The following is a 17,428-nucleotide window of genomic DNA, read 5'->3' as shown; positions in this document are numbered from 1 at the left end:
TATTTGCACCACGTGTCTTGTGTGATTACTTCCTGTGTGTTCTGTTGCCTGTGTTACTGTTGTACATCTGTCAATCACCTTGAGTGCACCTTAAAATCAGGTCTTAGTTTTCGCTACCGCTAAACAAAGATCTGAGGACATCCCATTACGGGTCACGTAAGACCGACCTTGCGCGAACTTTGACCGATGACCAACCAATGGAATGACCAATCAGAAGGCAGCTTTCTCGTGCTTTACGGCTCTAATTTCAAATTGGCAACTACGCTTCGAAACATATTTTGACAAATTCTCGATTACAAATTTGAAACCTGCACAAAAGAACATTCTGGAATAGCGAATAAATGGTCTAGATTGTATGGATTCAGTCGTAACTATCATTCGGAATAAAGTTTTCGAGGTTGCATGATTAGAAATCGCATTCCGACTGTCACTTTCATAATCTGGTAAGCGATGCTTTGATTGGTCGGATGAAAGGTCGTTCTGACGTGACCCCTAATGGGATGTCCTCAGATCTTTGTTCAGCGGTAGCGAGAACTGAGGTCTGATTTTAATGAGATTGACCTGGTGTCAGTGTTACTGTTGTACATATCTGTCAATCACCTTGAGTGCACCTGGTGTCAGTGTTGTCGATAGCTTCTAGTTTGCTCAGCACAGCTTCTCAGGAGAAATTGTAGCCTGTAGTTAATCTTTATCCTCGCTAGCTTCTTTCTTCATAACATTCTGATACTTGCAATATCATGCTTTTGTCTTTGTTTTTGCCTTGGTTATGTGGTTTAGCATCGTGAGAATGTCGGCTGTCACTGAAAGATAAGAAGGTAGTTACTTTAGAGTGGCAAGGTACTGGAACAAGAGTATCTACCATTGGCCACCTGTCAGAAAAGGATGTTTTAAGATTGTTTAAAGAACTTCTATTGAACACAATTTACCAAGAGACAAAGCGTTAAAGCATTAGCAGGTCACGCCGAAGACCCGCGTTCAATTCCCGACATGGGTACAATGTATGAAGCCCATTTCTGGTGTCCCCCGCTGTGATATTGCTGGAATATTGCTAAAAGCGGCGTAAAACCATACTCACTCACTCACTCATTAAATTCGCATAAGGTAATAATGAGAAAATTCCAATCAGTGTTGCTGAGGTTCATGTAGTTTATGAGCTGTTCAATTTCTATTAACTGACATCCACCAACGGCGTGTTTAAATAAGAAATTCATTCCGAATTAAGTCATTAATTTTTCCTATATAAAATGACTCAGGAAGTGTTACAAATGTTTACTAATTACGCAATTCTACTTGTCCAGTTTAGATGATAATTAAGAAACAAGTACATAGACCTGGAAGATGGTACGGGGTTATTAAAGAATTTACTTCAATATTCTTTTGCGTTTTTGTGGAGGTAGAAACATAGAAACTGGTGTACAGAGTTATTTTGTATGCACACCAGGATTTATATTTATACCACCATCAAGGCAAAAGATACTGAAGTCAATTCATATAGATATATAAGTCAACAATGAGAACTTCACAGACTGTTTATGTGATCATGAACACACAAAAATCATCAGTAGACATAGAAAGGAAATTGGGGACATTATCCACGGCTATTATGCAACATGAGCCCTGCCCACTCTGTAAACAGCCAATCAGGAACCAGTAGTCTGCTAGTGGGTGGGGGCCATATTTTTTACATAGTGCAGAAATAATTGATGGAACAAAACGCCTTTGATGAGTTTTCCGCGGCGTTTAACCTTGAATATTGTTATTGAGGGGGCTCTTATCAGAATATTATTTTGGTGAAAGATCGTAAATTTTGTGGTTTATGCTGACAGCCTGAAATGTTTATATACGACAGATATATTTTTTCCAGAATTTAATTTCCCATAATTAAGGGTGCATATAACATACATATTATACACGAATGAATAAGTCTTGTGTACATTGATCAATCGGAAGGGGTGCTAATTGGGATTGTTCACTATTTTGCTAAGGGTGTACAATACAAGTTTCATTGTTAGACGCAGAACTATTGACCCACTTCTCGTAAAATTCACCGTACTATAATGGGGTTTCATTTATTTGCTTCGCATTACACTGTAATTCTGTATATTTGAATTTTGGACCATTATTCTTGGACAATCTCACACAAGCACATAGTTACACAATAGTTGTATTTTTACATGACCTCAATTCAAAACAAGCCTACCATTCATAGACATAGGAATGGTTTTCTTACCACATTACATTTCTGATTGTGCATTGCTCTGTTGATCTACCTTCTCACTCTGTATTATTTGCAGCATGTGTATAATGGAACTAGTTTTATGTTGCATATTATATTTTTATAATTGGAAGAACGTCCTGTATGATTTTGTCTAAACTGGAGGCACAGGCGTCCCAGTCATTTAAGTTGCCACAATTTGCTGTGGAGAGCGTTTACCTTAGGCGTGCCAGAAACCTATGGTCATTGGTCTAGGTTTGCCGCGATTATGTTTTATTGGTTTGTCAGCACCATATCCATGCTCTTGTGTTTCATGAAATCGGAAAATCCTGCATCATTTTGGACTTTCCTCGTACATCAAGCTGACATCCTGTGATATAACTGAAATACTGTTCAAAGCAGTGTTAAACCCGACTCACTCACTCTTTCTAAAATATTTTCCATATGCCAGAATATTTCCTGTTGATGATTGATGATTTAGGACATTTTATTTGCAATAGTCAAGAATCTATATTTGAGGCCGTTGTATACTACTCAAAAGAACTTAAGGATCACCTGATTCTTCCATATTACAAGACATGCAAGAGTTAATCTCTCATGCCGTGACAGATTAACATTACCAATATGAAAGAATCGGGTGATCCTTAACTTCTTTTGAGTAGTATAGAACATGCAACAGTTAACAAAAGTTTCTGTTCATGTTATCATGAAATATTTTTTTTAAAATTTCACAAATGATCCTGTGTAATTTCTATTTGAAAAGAGGTGTCTGAATAATTAAATTTTGTTTCAGATATTTGAAAGAATTTTGTACATATGGGCCATACGGCATCCTGCAAGTGGCTACGTCCAAGGAATCAACGACTTAGTCACTCCCTTCTTTGTAGTGTTTCTGTCAGAGTATATAGACAATGGTGAGTGGCTTTGTCTGGGACAGGCCCACAAGGCAGTGGGAGAAATAGTCTCAAAATATTGCTGTGCAGGTCCACTAGAAAGTTACCAGCCGGTTTCAAATTTCACAAGCTTAAAGGGGCGGTTGGGTAGCCTTGTGGTTAAAGCGTTCGCTCGTCACGCCGAAGACCCGGGTTCGATTCCCGACATGGGTACAATGTGTGAAGCCCATTTGTGGTGTCCGCCGCCGTGATATTGCTGGAACATTGCTAAAAGCGGCGTAAAACCATACTCACTCACTCACAAGCTAAAACATGCCACAGTTTCTTTCTCCATAATGTGAACCCAAATTGCAAATCATGAGTCAGATATTATGATGGCAGGTTGCTCTGATCTCGCTACTAATTGTATGAATAATAATCATGTTAGTTTAATTTTTGTGTTTTTGATGGCCGATATGACAGAAGGGAGCTTTTTTAATTTCATCAAATAAGATGTCTGCATGAAAGATATCTCCATTACAATTACAGTACCTGGTTGGTTTAGGGACATTTCAAATTATATCCTGAACAAAACTTTGCTAGCCATGATCTAGCAGGCATATGACTATATCTCACACAGCCCTTGTACCTGGTTGTAAGAGGCGACAAACATGAGATTCAGGTGTTAAGCCATTGATCATGATGTTTTATCATGCTATCAATCACTGGATGTTTGATGCAGGCTTTTCATTATTTACCTCCCACTGTGACATATTGCTGGAATATTACTGACCGTGTCGTGGATTGCAGCATACAGCAACTTTTAATACATAATAGTGATATCTTATGAAACACAGCTCCCCGACTTGACCAGGGTGATCGGTAGCCTAGTGAGTAAAACTTTGCCTGGATTTGATTTTCCCATGGCAGTACGATGTATGAAACCATTTTCTGGTGTCCCCTGCTGTGATGTAATGGAATATGAAAGACGAAAACCCATCTCACTCACTCACTCCTGACTTGACCATTAGTTGAAACATGGTTCTACTTACATCCCTTATTCCAAAGTGTAAAGTTGTTGGTAGAGGTATAGAATATAATATGTACCAAGAAGTATAGAAGCTGACAATATCTTGTTATCAGCCCTGAACGCTTATCAGATTGACAATTCAATCTCGTTAAAATCAAATCTTAGTTTTCGCTACCCCTAAACAAAGATCTGAGGACATCCCATTACGGGTCATGTCAGAACGACCTTTAGCGAATTTTGACCGACCAATGAAATGACTGGCAAGAAATTGACATTAGCCAATCAGAAGGCAGCTTTCTCGAGCTTTACGACACTCGTTTCAAACTGGCGACTACGCTTCGAAACATATTTTGACATATTCTCGATTCAAAAAAATTAAAACTGATAAGAAGAACATTCTGGAATGGCTTATAGATGGCCTCAGATCTTTATTCAGCAAAAGCGAGAACTAAGATCTGATTTTAATGAGATTGAATGACAATTCAGCATACAAATGTTTTTTTTTCAAGAATGGCAATAATGAACTCTTCTTTTTATCTAACAAACCATCCTTGCTAATCCCACCATCTGTGCTGTAGATGTGGAAAGCGAGAACTGTGATCTGCGTGAGCTGCCGAAGTCCACACTGGATGTGATCGAGGCTGACAGCTTCTGGTGTACGTCCAAGCTGCTGGACGGCATCCAGGACAACTACACATTCGCTCAGCCCGGGATCCAGCTGAAGGTCGGCGCCCTCCGGGAGCTCATCAACAGGATCGATGGTAGGAGGCTGTGGAGGTGTACAAATGAGGATTCCAAGTCAGTGCTCCTGGCCTGCATCCTGTACAGTTGCTTTGGCGGTCAGGTAGCCTAGTGGTTAAAGTGTTCACTCGTCACGCTGAAGACCCGTGTTCGATTCCCGACATGGGTACAATGTGTGAAGCCCATTTCTGGTGTCCCTCGCCGTGACAATGCTGGAATATTGCTAAAGGTGGCGTAAAACCATACTCACTCGTTAATTTGCCCTAGTTCTTTCTTCACCAGCACTACACCCATACTGCATGGTTTTGTCATTGTTGTGAACATCTAAGACTTGCATCACTTCTTGCTTTCTTCCACAACAAGCAGACACACTGTGATATGGCTGAAACACTGTTCAGCATAAGACAGCCTGCATGGTCGGGTGGATTGTGTGACCTGAGGTTCGATAGTGCAATCCCCTGCCCGCGTTATACCAAATGATGCAAAAAGATTACCGTATTCGACGTAAGGAAATTAAAAATAGGGGGCTCTTATTAGAATATTATTTGGGTGAAAAGATAAATTTCGTGGTTTATGCTGACAGCCTGAAATGTTTATATACGACAGATATATTTTTCCAGAATTTAAATGCCCATGATTAAGGGTGCATATAACACATGAGTGCGCATTATATGGAATATATGGTCTTTTGTACATTGACCAGTCGGAAGGGGTGCTAATTGGGATTGTTCACTAGCCAATATATTAGCAAATATGGCCGTGGGTGTTATTACGTCGAATACGGAATACCTTTTACCCTGCCTGGCGCTCAGCATTAAGAGAATAAGGCAAGGACTGGCAGACTCTGAGTTGGTATGCTGTGTCTGAGTCGGGTATCCATGTTAAGTTATAGCATGGTATATGTTAAACCCATTTTCACCTTAACAGCCTTAATCCAAACTCCCTCAATTCCTCCCTGCAGCTCCCCTACACAAACACATGGAGGGGCAGAACGTGGAGTACCTACAGTTCTCCTTCCGCTGGATGAACAACCTCCTGATGAGAGAGATCCCTCTCCGCTGTACCATCAGACTGTGGGACACCTACTTGGTGAGTTGAAGAGCATCATATCAGTCATTAAGTACCATGCTTGCCGCAAAAGGCGACAATGCTTGTCGTAAGAGGCCACTAATAGGATCGGTTGATGATCGATGCACATGATGTCAATCACTGGATTGTTTGGTCCTGACTTGATTATTTACAGACCACTGTCATATAGCTGGAATATTGCGGAGTGCAGCGTTAAACAACAAACAAACGAACAAACCACAAAAAATACCACACCTCTCAGTTTGCTTTGTAGCTCAGCTTTCCAAAGATTAAGTGAACGTAACTCTGTTTACTGAAAAGAATTTTAGATTCACAGAATTAAGGATGCAACTTGGCACCAGCCCGCCATCTTCCCGAGGCAAGAGAGTTAACTGACTTTAAAAGTCCAGTTTCCACCCTTGCCAAACTAGGCTGGAATTACTGGGCTCGATCGTAGTGCCACCAGTGGCTATTAGGAGTTATGTCTCTTCTGAGCATTTCCTATGGACCAATCTGATTCCATCACTTGCATTTGCTTCAAACAAAATGGCGGCGCCCAGTCATTACGACCTGATCGATAATCAAGATCTACATAGTGATAAAACGGGTCTTACATCGCGAAGAGCATCAAATCACGCGATCATATTGATTAAAAACATGAAAAGTTTTGGAAAATATCTGTTGACAATGAGTTGGCGGTGCACATGCTTTGCAAATCCTGCAATCGACCAAATTCTGCACGACAGTTTATGAACCGGATTTCGATTTCGTTGCGAGATTTTGATTGGACTATGCATAGACTCGTTAGTCCAGCCAAAATGTAAATCCATAATATCAGCCTAGTTCGGCAAGAGTGGAAACTGAACTTCTATAGTCTGTTAACTCACTTGCCTCGGGAAGATGCCATGGTGGGGATGTTGATAACACTGTTTTCTTGTTTTGTCCTCTCTGTGGTTACCAGCTTGTCACGTGGCCAATGTTGGCCCTACCCCCTGGCTCATGGCTGAAATCTGTTCATAAAGCAATTTGTCATAGAAAGAATAAAGTCATAATACTTTCTTAAAAATCAATTTGTTATTTGCATTGCGTTTCCATGGTGTTAAGTATTTGATAGATGTCTTGATACAGTGTACTTTGTGAATAACATCCCTGGTTCTATATCTATATTGTTTTGTGTTTTTCAGTCGGAAGTGAATGGTTTTGCAGACTTTCATCTGTATGTGTGCGCATCATTTCTACATAGATTTACACATGACATCTTAAGGGAGAGAGATTTCCAGGTAGTACTGCATGGAAGCACTGCATCCGAGTTGCATTTTTAGAAGGCTTTCCACTAGTTTGGTGGTTGGTTCATGTGATTGACACAAGTAAAAGTAGAAATTTTATGGATGAGGGAGGAGTAGTGAAAGAAGCTGTATTCGGAAATAAAACTACAAAGATCAACAAGAAATACTACTACTCAAAACAAGTTAACGACCACCTGATTCTTTCTTATTACTAGAGTTAATCTATAACTAGGGGCGGTGGGTAGCCCAGTGGTTAAAGCATTCGCTCGTCACGCCTAAGACCCGGGTTTGATTTCCCAGATGGGTACAATGTGTGAAGCCCATTTCTGGTGTCCGCCAGCTGTGATATTGCTGGAATATTGCCAAAAGTGGCATAAAAACCATACTCATTATTTCATAACTGGAAAAATGTTAAAAGCAGTGCTAATGCCAACTCGCTCACTCACTCACCCACTCGTGTTCCTCTCCTCAGGGTATCCTGATGCTACTACAGAACCTTCCAACTCACCACTGGGGAAACAAGGAGATCGGGGAGGTACTAGCAGAGGCGTTCAAGCTCAAGTACATGTTTGCTGACGCCCCCAACCATCTGAGCCACAAGTCGTGACACAGGGCATCATCGTGACTTGGTCTACAGCAGTCTAGCATGGGGTGATGGTGTCAGACATTACGATGACTCTGTTCAGGGCCAGGGGTTACAAGAGACACGGAATCATGCCTGGTACGGAAGAGGCGTTCGAGTTACTGCAACAGGGATGTGATGACTATGTCGCAGCTGAAAGGACTGGAGTCGATGCATGACTGTGCCAATATATACCAGAGCAAGTTGTTATTTTGCAGAAGAACTTGAAAAGCCATAGTTCCGCTCTGTATGACATGTAGGTAAATAGGGCAAAAATCACACTAAGGCAAACTCAAAGAATACAGGACTTCCAGTGCCTGTACCAGGCTCTGATCCAGAGTTATCTCCCCTGTGTGTACTCTTATGGTGAAGAAACTCCAATCAAAGTTCAGACTCTTGAATGGTTATGTGTTTTTTTTCTATGATTCTTTTATTTTAATTAGGTTGAAGACATTAATGTTGACCTGTATGTATGCCCTTGCTGTTAATGTTAAATATTAGCTGGAAATACACTGTTTATCTCTTCTGGAAAATGTCAAAACCTACCAGATACCATTGAGCACTATGTTTTCAGAACCCTGTACCAGAGACCATATAGTCTCTGCCTGTACTAATACTCTCATCTCACACACACACACACACAAGTAGCAAACATTGTCAGTCATGATCATGATGATATAACAGCTATGAAAAACAAATAGCATATTATCAGAAGCTTCTTTTCAAAGTGGGGACACGGGTGGCCCTGTCGTCTAAGGCGCCACGATTCGCTGTGCAGAGTTGCGTCCCTTTGGCACGCCAGAAACATAGCTTAGCCAATGAAAGATAAGTCTTCCATGTATAGCCAGACAATATTCAGTCCAGACTGATATTAAAAGCGAAATAAGTACCAGACAAACTTTATCACCCTGAATATAAAATCATTCACACGTTAAAAATGACATGCACAGGAAGACATGTTTTTTTAGAAATTGTCGTTGGGACTGGGGTGGGTGGGTCCTGAGAAAGACCTGGGTACCCACAGGACTCCCGGACCAGGGTTAGTCACGTGATATATCATTCAAATACAATAACAATAAACTCCATTGTTACGTTAAAAGTCTCTCAAGGTCGCATTTCTTCTGACTATACATGCATTACTTCTGACTTGCATGTTTCAGTAAAGATAAAACTTCAGTTCAACTTCAGGATATGCATGATGAGATCGGTTTCTGATCCTAAATTGTTTTTCCCAGGGCGCTGGTTGAACAATTCACTTCTTTGGTAGGCATTTAGAAGTTGGAGTACTAAGTAAGGATAAGAATTTATGGATGAACAACAATAAGAGCGACGTTTCATACACCGTTATCAAGTGATCCATAAATTCTTATCCTTACTTAAACAATTCACAATCAGTAATTTTGTACCCACTCTTTAGACCTACAGAGGGTAGCTGGGTACGGTTGGATGAAAGGGGGCCGGGTACCTAGATAAGGTCAGGTAATAGGGGGTGGGGTACCTGGGTAAGGTCGGGTAAAGGGGGCCGGGTACCTAGATAAGGTCAGGTAATAGGGGGTTGGGTACCTGGGTAATAAGAGCTGTCACATAGATTTGGACTGCTTCTCAAATCAGATAGAACAATGTATTTCCACCTAAACTAAACTGTGAGTGTCTAACTAACCTGGATGGGATGAATCTGAGCCCCGATGTCTGATATCTTGTCTTCCTGTCTGACCCCTTGATGCCTTACACCTCACAGAGTGACTCACAACCATTCCGCAGTTACCATGGTTACAGGACATGAAGATCCACCCAGATGACACCAAGAAAAATTGTCAGAGCAGTGAATTTATTCTTTTGGGGGGATAAAAATGGAAGAATTTCATCTCCGAACTTTCTACACCTTGTTTTAAACTTATAAAACTTTTCTTTGCCATTTAAAGATTATGAAATTGGCTCTTACTTGAAAAATTGTGGTAAGGTTCCTGACACATGAGGTAGTTCTTAGAATTACGTAATTATTGGTTGCTAAGATCTAACTTGGAATGTTAGAATATTCAGTTTCCACTGATGAGATTTCACAAGAGACCTGGAGAGGGTCTTCATAATACTTTAATGTTGATAGTTTTGGGGTTAAAGTCTTAGCATGGTGGGTGGCAAGAGGTATGTTGTTGAAGTTGTTCTTGTATGAAAAAAAAGGTTGTTTGAAATAAAATGTACTGTCTCTTCCTCAGGTGTAGAAGGAGATTTCAAAGTTAATGTGTGGAAAATATTTCTATGTCTGCCTTTTTTAGGTATATTTTTCTTTGGTTACCATGGTAACAGCATGTAAACAAGAAGATATTTTGTGATACAAATACACCTTAACTGCTGTACGACGTGACAATCTCAAACTTCAAATGGAAACAAGGGCGAAAGGAAGAGATGACACAATTCAGTGAATTTTCTTTTCTCTCGTTCTTTTGGTATTGTGGAAAATGTGGTTGCTTTATCAACACTGTTTAATACCTCTTGTCAAAATCTAAAGAAAACAAATGACATAATATACCGTATTCGACATAATAAGCGCTCAGGGTGCTCTCAAAATAAGGAATAGAGGGCTCTTATTAGAATATTATTTTTGTAAAAAAAACAGTTAAAAGATAAATTTCGTAGTTTATGCTGACAGCCTGAAATGTTTACCGGTATGTACGATAGATATATTTTTCCAGAATTTAATTGCTCATAATTAAGAGTGCATATAACACATGAGTGCGTATTATACGCGAATGAATAAGTCTTGGGTACATTGATCAATCGGAATGGGTGCTAATTAGGATTGTTCACTGGCCTATATATTAGCAAATATTGTCGTGGGCGCTTATTACGTCGAATACGGCAAGTCTGCACTCAGGTGACCTGCGAAGCTTACTGATTACGTTTTGTTTTCATTGTATGTGCATCAATGTCTTCAACGTAGAGGTGCCACTATACGCCTACCTCATGTATTGATACTGCGATACTGAAATGAAAATACGGTTCCATCACAGTATTCTATTTGCACTGTTTTTGCGTATGAACCCTCACAGTCCATCTTGCGTAGCTGACAAGAGGTTGCTATCAACCCAATCTCATTAAAATCCGATCTTAGTTCTCGCTATCGCTAAACAAAGATCGTTAACACGGGGTATTCCGAACGACAGTTATGACCGTACGACTGACTCCGTCAAAATTATCGTTTATCTCTCGCTTCCGTGGGTCAAACATTTGAATGGAGGAGGCGTTGCACAGTACATGGGAAGTACTGTCATACAATTTCAACCATATATTAGACATTCTGGAATGTTCATTTGTTCAGTTTTCAAAATTTTAATCAAGAACTGTGCCAACATATTTTTCAAGCGTATTCTGAAATGGAAGTCGCCAGGTTGAAACGAGTACTGTAAAGCTCGAGAAAGCTGCTTTGTAATTGGCTGACGTTTGTCATTTCAGTGGTTGGTCAAAGTTTGCGAAAGGTCGTTTGTTGTGACCCGTAATGGGATGTCCTCAGATCTTTTTTTTGCGGCAACGAGAGCTCAGATCTGATTTTAATGAGATTGCTATCAACCAGTTTCTGTTAAATTCACTTGGTTAATTTAGACTTGTTCGAATATTATGCAATCGTATTATGCATTTAGTTTCGTGCCAGGCTGCAAGGTAACCTGCACAAGTTTGTTCAGGCTGACTATTGTAAGACTTTGTAAATATTACGTTTTGAAAATCGATACAGAATTAAAACATGAATTGATGGGTCGATGTAACTTGTATCGTATTGTCAAGTGTAAATTGGTGAATTGTGACACCTCTGCTTAATAATGTGTTTGAAAGAAACAAGTGGCCAAGTGGTTAGTGTGTTTGCCTGTCCTGCTTAATTCTCCTCATTTAATGCATGTTCTTGGTGATCACTGGCATCAATGTGTCTGAAGCTTTGTTGCAAGAAGATACTGACTAATTTACTCCAAAAGTTTGATTTTCTTAAAGTACAATATATGTGTCTTACACCTGTTTCAATACAGTCTGTAATTTGTTCTTCGAAGGGGATTTTAACAATATATTGCAACTCACTAACACGGGATAAGATTAAAATTTATTTGATTATTTTCCATTTGGAATTGTTTCAAGAATACAGTTTCATTCAATTATTCTTGGATTTAGTGTGGTAATGTTTTCCAGGCGACATCAAGGACAGAGTATGGTAGGTTCTCTTAGCTGGTCCAACTCAAATCTCAAATTTTATTGTTATAGAAAACCCGGAGACAACTGTTTTGAAAAAACATCAGACCATATGGCAAACAAATAGTCCTGTTTCATTCTTGTGTTTGCAAGGTTTTTATTTGACATGATGAATGACATCAGCAAGTACATGACCTTTACCCCCCAAGAAAGTAAGTGTTGGTCCAAGACTTGCTCTTGTTCAAGTACTAGAAAAACGCATCCTGAAAACCTCTTGCCATAAGTGCAACACATGCAAGTGTTGAGAGTCTGATTTTCCTTCATGTGAACCCATCTAATACGAGTTCTTACATCTTTGCTCAGTTCTTAGCCACACAGAATCTCCTTGCCCTAAGGTGCACTTGTCATGCCTTGTCTTTTTCCGAGTGTATTTAATCTTAGGAAGGGTGTCTAGCTTTGGGAAGTGTGTTTAGTTGGTTCTTGCTTACAAAATAATGCGAATCACATTACATTCATCTGTAACGCGCTCCACCATAGACTCTTGAATCTAGCGGCTAAAACTTGTTTGCTGCATCAATTTCAGTAGAGCTTCGTGTTGCTGAGCTAGCTAGACTGAACAATATTTTACTAGACTCAGGCTTCAGACAAAGGACTGAAGCCGCAGGCTGTAAGGGCGTGGCATATAATTTCTCGTCTGTAAATCAAGAGGGCCTTTCCTTCTGGTTTTCATTCAGTGGTGATAGTGCAATGAGACTTGTAGAAGTAGTTTGGTAATAAAGGTTGGCCAATTTTCTGTTTTTGCCAGGAAATATCCAGATGTTGGAACAGAGTTTGTCAGTTTTTAAAGTCACAATTTTATTGTTGCAATTCATTGTGTATATGTACATAATCTCTAGTTTCTGTTGTACATAGTTTGGTGTGTGGAATGCATGTCTGTGTATGGTCTGTTTATTTGTCAAGATTGATCCGAAAAAAAGGATACATGTAATGGTTTTATTTTCAAATATAATGGCTGTAGATAATAGTTATCTGCTTATCACGGGACAAGGCGGATGTAGACCAAATAGAGAAATGTAGTCTGATATTTTCATTATGAATCTGTTGTGTAAATTGATAAGAAACTACACGAGACTTAAAACCCCATTTCACCTCACCTGATAGCGAACTAGCCGGTATTGAGATATTATCCGAGGACAGACAAACTATGTTAGCACTGACTGGAAAAGTGCTAGGATTGTTTTTAGTCGCTGTATGAAGCAAGGCCAATTCATGCTTTGTACTGAGCCCATTTGTTAATGTTACCGAATATATAATACCATATTTGCCATATAAGGAGACCTGTTCCAATAAGCGCCCCTATACTATGTATAGTATTTGTGAGCGCCCCCAACTATTAACATGTACACAGTTCAGTGTAGAAGGGGAACATTTTTTTTCATATATATCATTGTATCTAAAAGGTTTTAGTTTCATCGACGCTTGAACTAAGGTTGTTCACTGAAAACAAATGTTACCTGTTTGTATGGTTTTCATAAGTGCATCCCTTTGTCAATTTTCTATATGCCCAGGGCGCGTTTTACAGCGAATGTGGTAAGGAACACCAAAAATTGAATGTTTGTTTTACATGAAAATATTTTGAGAGTGGGAACATTTAGTATTTTTCCTTTCCAAGACTACTTTTTTTCATCCTTCCTTTAGACATTTGCTGCCCAAATCTGTAATGTATCTGATATCACCTTTTGCCACAGAGTTGTACATTTATCTCTATTACTTAAAAAAACACTTATTTTTAAGTTTTTTGTAATGTGAGAACAGAATTTGGAATCATCAGTTTATATTGGTGGTTGATCTTTGATCTGCAATGGTTACTGTCTGTTGTGGACTGCTGTTGCAGTGAGGATGTGTTTTCAAGAATTGAGACGGGAGTTGCAGAGGTTTTGTCGTTGAATATTTATGCAATTTATATCAAAATACCATCTCTACTAATCAAATAGGGGGCGGTGGGGTAGCCTAGTGGTTAAAGCGTTCGCTCGTCATGCCGAAGACCCGTGTTCGATTCCTGACATGGGTACAATGTGTGAGACCATTTCTGGTGTCCCCCGTCGTGTTATTGCTCGAATATTGCTAAAAGCGGCGTTAAACTTTATTCACTCACTCACTCTCAAAAGATTAGCACACAGATTGTCCAGGCATCTTATTAACTTCTATTTACTGTGCAGAGTTGCTTCCCTGGAGCATGAGGGAAACTTATGATTGTGGATTGGAATCTCTGTTGACCTTGATTGTTTCTAGGTTTGTCAGCACCATACCCGTATTCTTGGGTTTCATCAAAGTGGTAAAAGTCTAAGACCTGTATCTCTTCAGGCTTTCCTCCCACATGAACCTGACACGCTGCAATATAACTGAAATACTGGTTAAAGAGGCATGAAACCAAACTCATTCACTCACACACCCTGAAAAGGTAATTTATCAATTTTTTTCATTAAGCGTAACTTGATGAACTCTGGAAGACAGATGGGAATTCTATTTGTGAACCATGTAAGTGGTTCCTCCTTAGTGTCTAGAGATTTTCAGGTTCTACCTGTTTCAGTGATGCATTTCTTCATGAAGGTCAAAGAAGTATGCAGTTATTGATGAGAATCAGTTACTTTTAATGTTCAAAGTTCTGCTTGCATGTATATTGTGCTAGATTATATATTTATACAGAAGCTATCCAGAATACTCAGTTGAGGGTACACTGCAATTTCTATTTCTCTCAGTAACTGACACCAGAACATTTATAGCACCTTTCAAGTAATGATCTTAGTGCTATGATGATCCTATGATGATCCTATGATGATGATTCTATGATGATCCTAGCGCCCTCAGTTTACCATGGACTTGGTGGTCTTGGGGCTACCAATTCTGTAAGCCAGTGTTAAAGTAGTGGAGTCTTGGCACTATAATTAGGTCTTGGACTTTGTTATAGATTTATATGGACCTATTTAATCCCTATTTTTTATAACTATTTGTTTCTTTGTAGATTCTGTTTCCACTGTAGCAACAGGACTGCATTTGTTTGAAAAATTATTGCCTGTTTAGAAAGTTGTTTTATTTAGAAGTAGTTTGTCAAATAATCAATTTGCCAAATGGAATAAAGCTTTCTAGGATTCTAGCACTAGGACTGTGTAAGTCAATGTTAGTTTATGGGAGGTGAAGCACAGAGTGATCTAAGGTCCTTGGTCTTCAAACAACAAAAAGTGTATGAACCCTTCTTCTTTTGAACAATTATTGAGGCTTTTGACAACAAACAGAGGAACTGTTCAACCAATCAGAAATAAGTTCGGGTCTTTTCTGTAGAAATTGTCTTTTTTTCAAATCAGTTGAAATTGAATATGACCAAAATTATTTTGAGTCTCCCCGCCCAAAGAGATATCCTTGTATCAGCTCATCTTAAAAAACTAAATATATTTTTCTAGACTTCAGAGGCACTGTTTAAAGCAGTGTTAACCCAAACTTACGTATTCACTACGAGTATTGGTTAACATGCCACCTAAGCTCACTGCCCAGACCCTGAAGCGATCTTAGCGCTAATATGATTGTAACACCATACATTAACATTGACCTACAGCAGTCGTAATGCTGTTAAGATCTGTTTGTGGAATGAGGTTGGGATCCCTTAGACAATACAATATTAGAAACGTTGGCCAAAGAGTAACCTGTACATGCATAGTGTCACAGTGTCATTAATCTCCAATATTAGTTTCTTGTATTATAGGGGGCACGGGTGGCCCAGTCGTCTAAGGTGCCACGTTTCGCTGTGTAGAGTTGCGTCCCTTGGGCACGCCAGAAACCTATGATTGTGGGTTCGAATCCCGGTTCGCCCCAATTATGTTTCTAGGTTTGTCAGCACCATACCCGTGCTCGTGGGTTTCACCGAAGTGGTAAACGTCCAAGACCTGCATCACTTGGGGCTTTCCTCCCACAATAAACTGACACGCCGTGATATAACTGAAATATTGTTAAAAGCGGCGTAAAACCCAACTCACTCACTCACTCTTGTATTAGTTGTGGCCAGCAGGGTGCAGAAAGTGTTGTTGAAAGTATTGAGTCTGACAAAATGGCAGTCACTGTTAAGAGAGCACAACAGTTTAACCAGAAATAGAATGAGTGCTGGCACATCCACCCCTTGGTATGAAAATCACAAATATGGAAGAGCATTGCAAAATCTATGATTATAGTTTATTATCAATACATGACCCGAAGATGCTTTCTTTTGTGTTATTGATTTAGTATTTGAAGCAACCATTAATAACAAATTCATTACAGAGTGTTTCAAAAGTCTTCATTACTATTGAAATGCATATTGTTCAGACGGCTGGTTTATATATACTAGGTAAGTAATGTTTGGGAAAAGGTTGTTATGTTCTTAAGAGTAAATATGTGTACCTGCCATGATGGGGCGGTCGGGTAGCCAAGTGGTTAAAGCGTTCGCTCGTCACGCCGAAGACCGGTTCGATTCCCAACATGGGTACAATGTGTGAAGCTCATTTCTGATGTCTCCCGCCGTGATATTGCTGCAATATTGCTAAAAGCGGCGTAAAACCATACTCACTCACCTGCCATGATAGACCGTGTTTCCTCTAATAAGCACCAGTCTCTAATTAAAAGGCACCTCCAAGCAGCAAGCAACACAATAAGCAGTGTGTCTCTAAGTGTCAAGTATGTCAGATTTAGATTACTTCTCCTTGAAATAAATAAAGGTTAAGAAATGAAAGATCTCAATTAATTTGACTCTATCTTATGCAACACCCGAGTTGAAATGTTTAGCACAGGGTTTGGAGCCTTGCCTAAAGAATAAGTGCCAGGAATTTGATTAGAGGAAATATGGTAACTGAAACTTAACGGTGTTACCCCCAGCTCACTCACTTGTGGGAGAATACACAGATATGTAGTACTTGTGTCTGGTGAGTGTGCTACATACGGAATGAGTTACTGACTTGAGGTACTGGCTGGGGGTAATGTTTTTCTTGATTGTCCATCAGTTGCTTTCATGATTTAGATTGGCTCCTGTCTAGAATCCAGTAGAATGCCTTGCTTCCTGGAATGTGTTGGTTATTACAAGGTGTCTGTGCTTGGTACAACAGACTGGCATAGTACTACTGTACCACAGGGCTGAGCGGCCACCCACGCTGGGGTGGACTCAAACAGGGTTTGTAACTAATCCTGAAGAATAAATCATATATTGATACATCTGTCTTGTGTGTTCTGTCCAGGAAGTTCATGGATTAAGTTACATGCCGAGTGAGCAGTCATCATGTTGTTACAGAGGCAGAGCTCCAGATAAACGGTGAACCTGTTCTTGCGTAAAATACACAAAATTAACCACAGTTGACCAATAACTTTTTAGCAAACCCTCAAAAGTATGACTCTGGGCTGTCCGTC

General features: G+C 39.7%; 1 protein-coding gene across 2 annotated transcripts in view; it reads left to right on the top strand.

The window, feature by feature from the left end:
- Window positions 1–10,488, top strand: part of LOC139444973 (TBC1 domain family member 22B-like) — a 31,309-nt gene extending 20,821 nt beyond the window's left edge. For both annotated transcript variants that reach the window (XM_071226010.1, XM_071226011.1), the window contains exons 8-12: window positions 3,009–3,129; window positions 4,696–4,878; window positions 5,820–5,947; window positions 7,111–7,206; window positions 7,685–10,488. In XM_071226010.1, the coding sequence (XP_071082111.1) occupies window positions 3,009–3,129; window positions 4,696–4,878; window positions 5,820–5,947; window positions 7,111–7,206; window positions 7,685–7,819 (663 nt within the window). In that variant the 3' untranslated portion in view covers window positions 7,820–10,488. The remainder of the gene's footprint in view (window positions 1–3,008; window positions 3,130–4,695; window positions 4,879–5,819; window positions 5,948–7,110; window positions 7,207–7,684) is intronic.
- Window positions 10,489–17,428: the final 6,940 nt, after the last annotated feature.

The sequence above is a fragment of the Haliotis cracherodii genome, unplaced genomic scaffold, assembly GCF_022045235.1.
Source record: "Haliotis cracherodii isolate W230 unplaced genomic scaffold, xgHalCrac1.p SCAF_6, whole genome shotgun sequence".
Taxonomy (NCBI): Eukaryota; Metazoa; Mollusca; class Gastropoda; order Lepetellida; family Haliotidae; genus Haliotis; species Haliotis cracherodii.
This window is presented reverse-complemented; position numbering and strand designations above follow the sequence as displayed.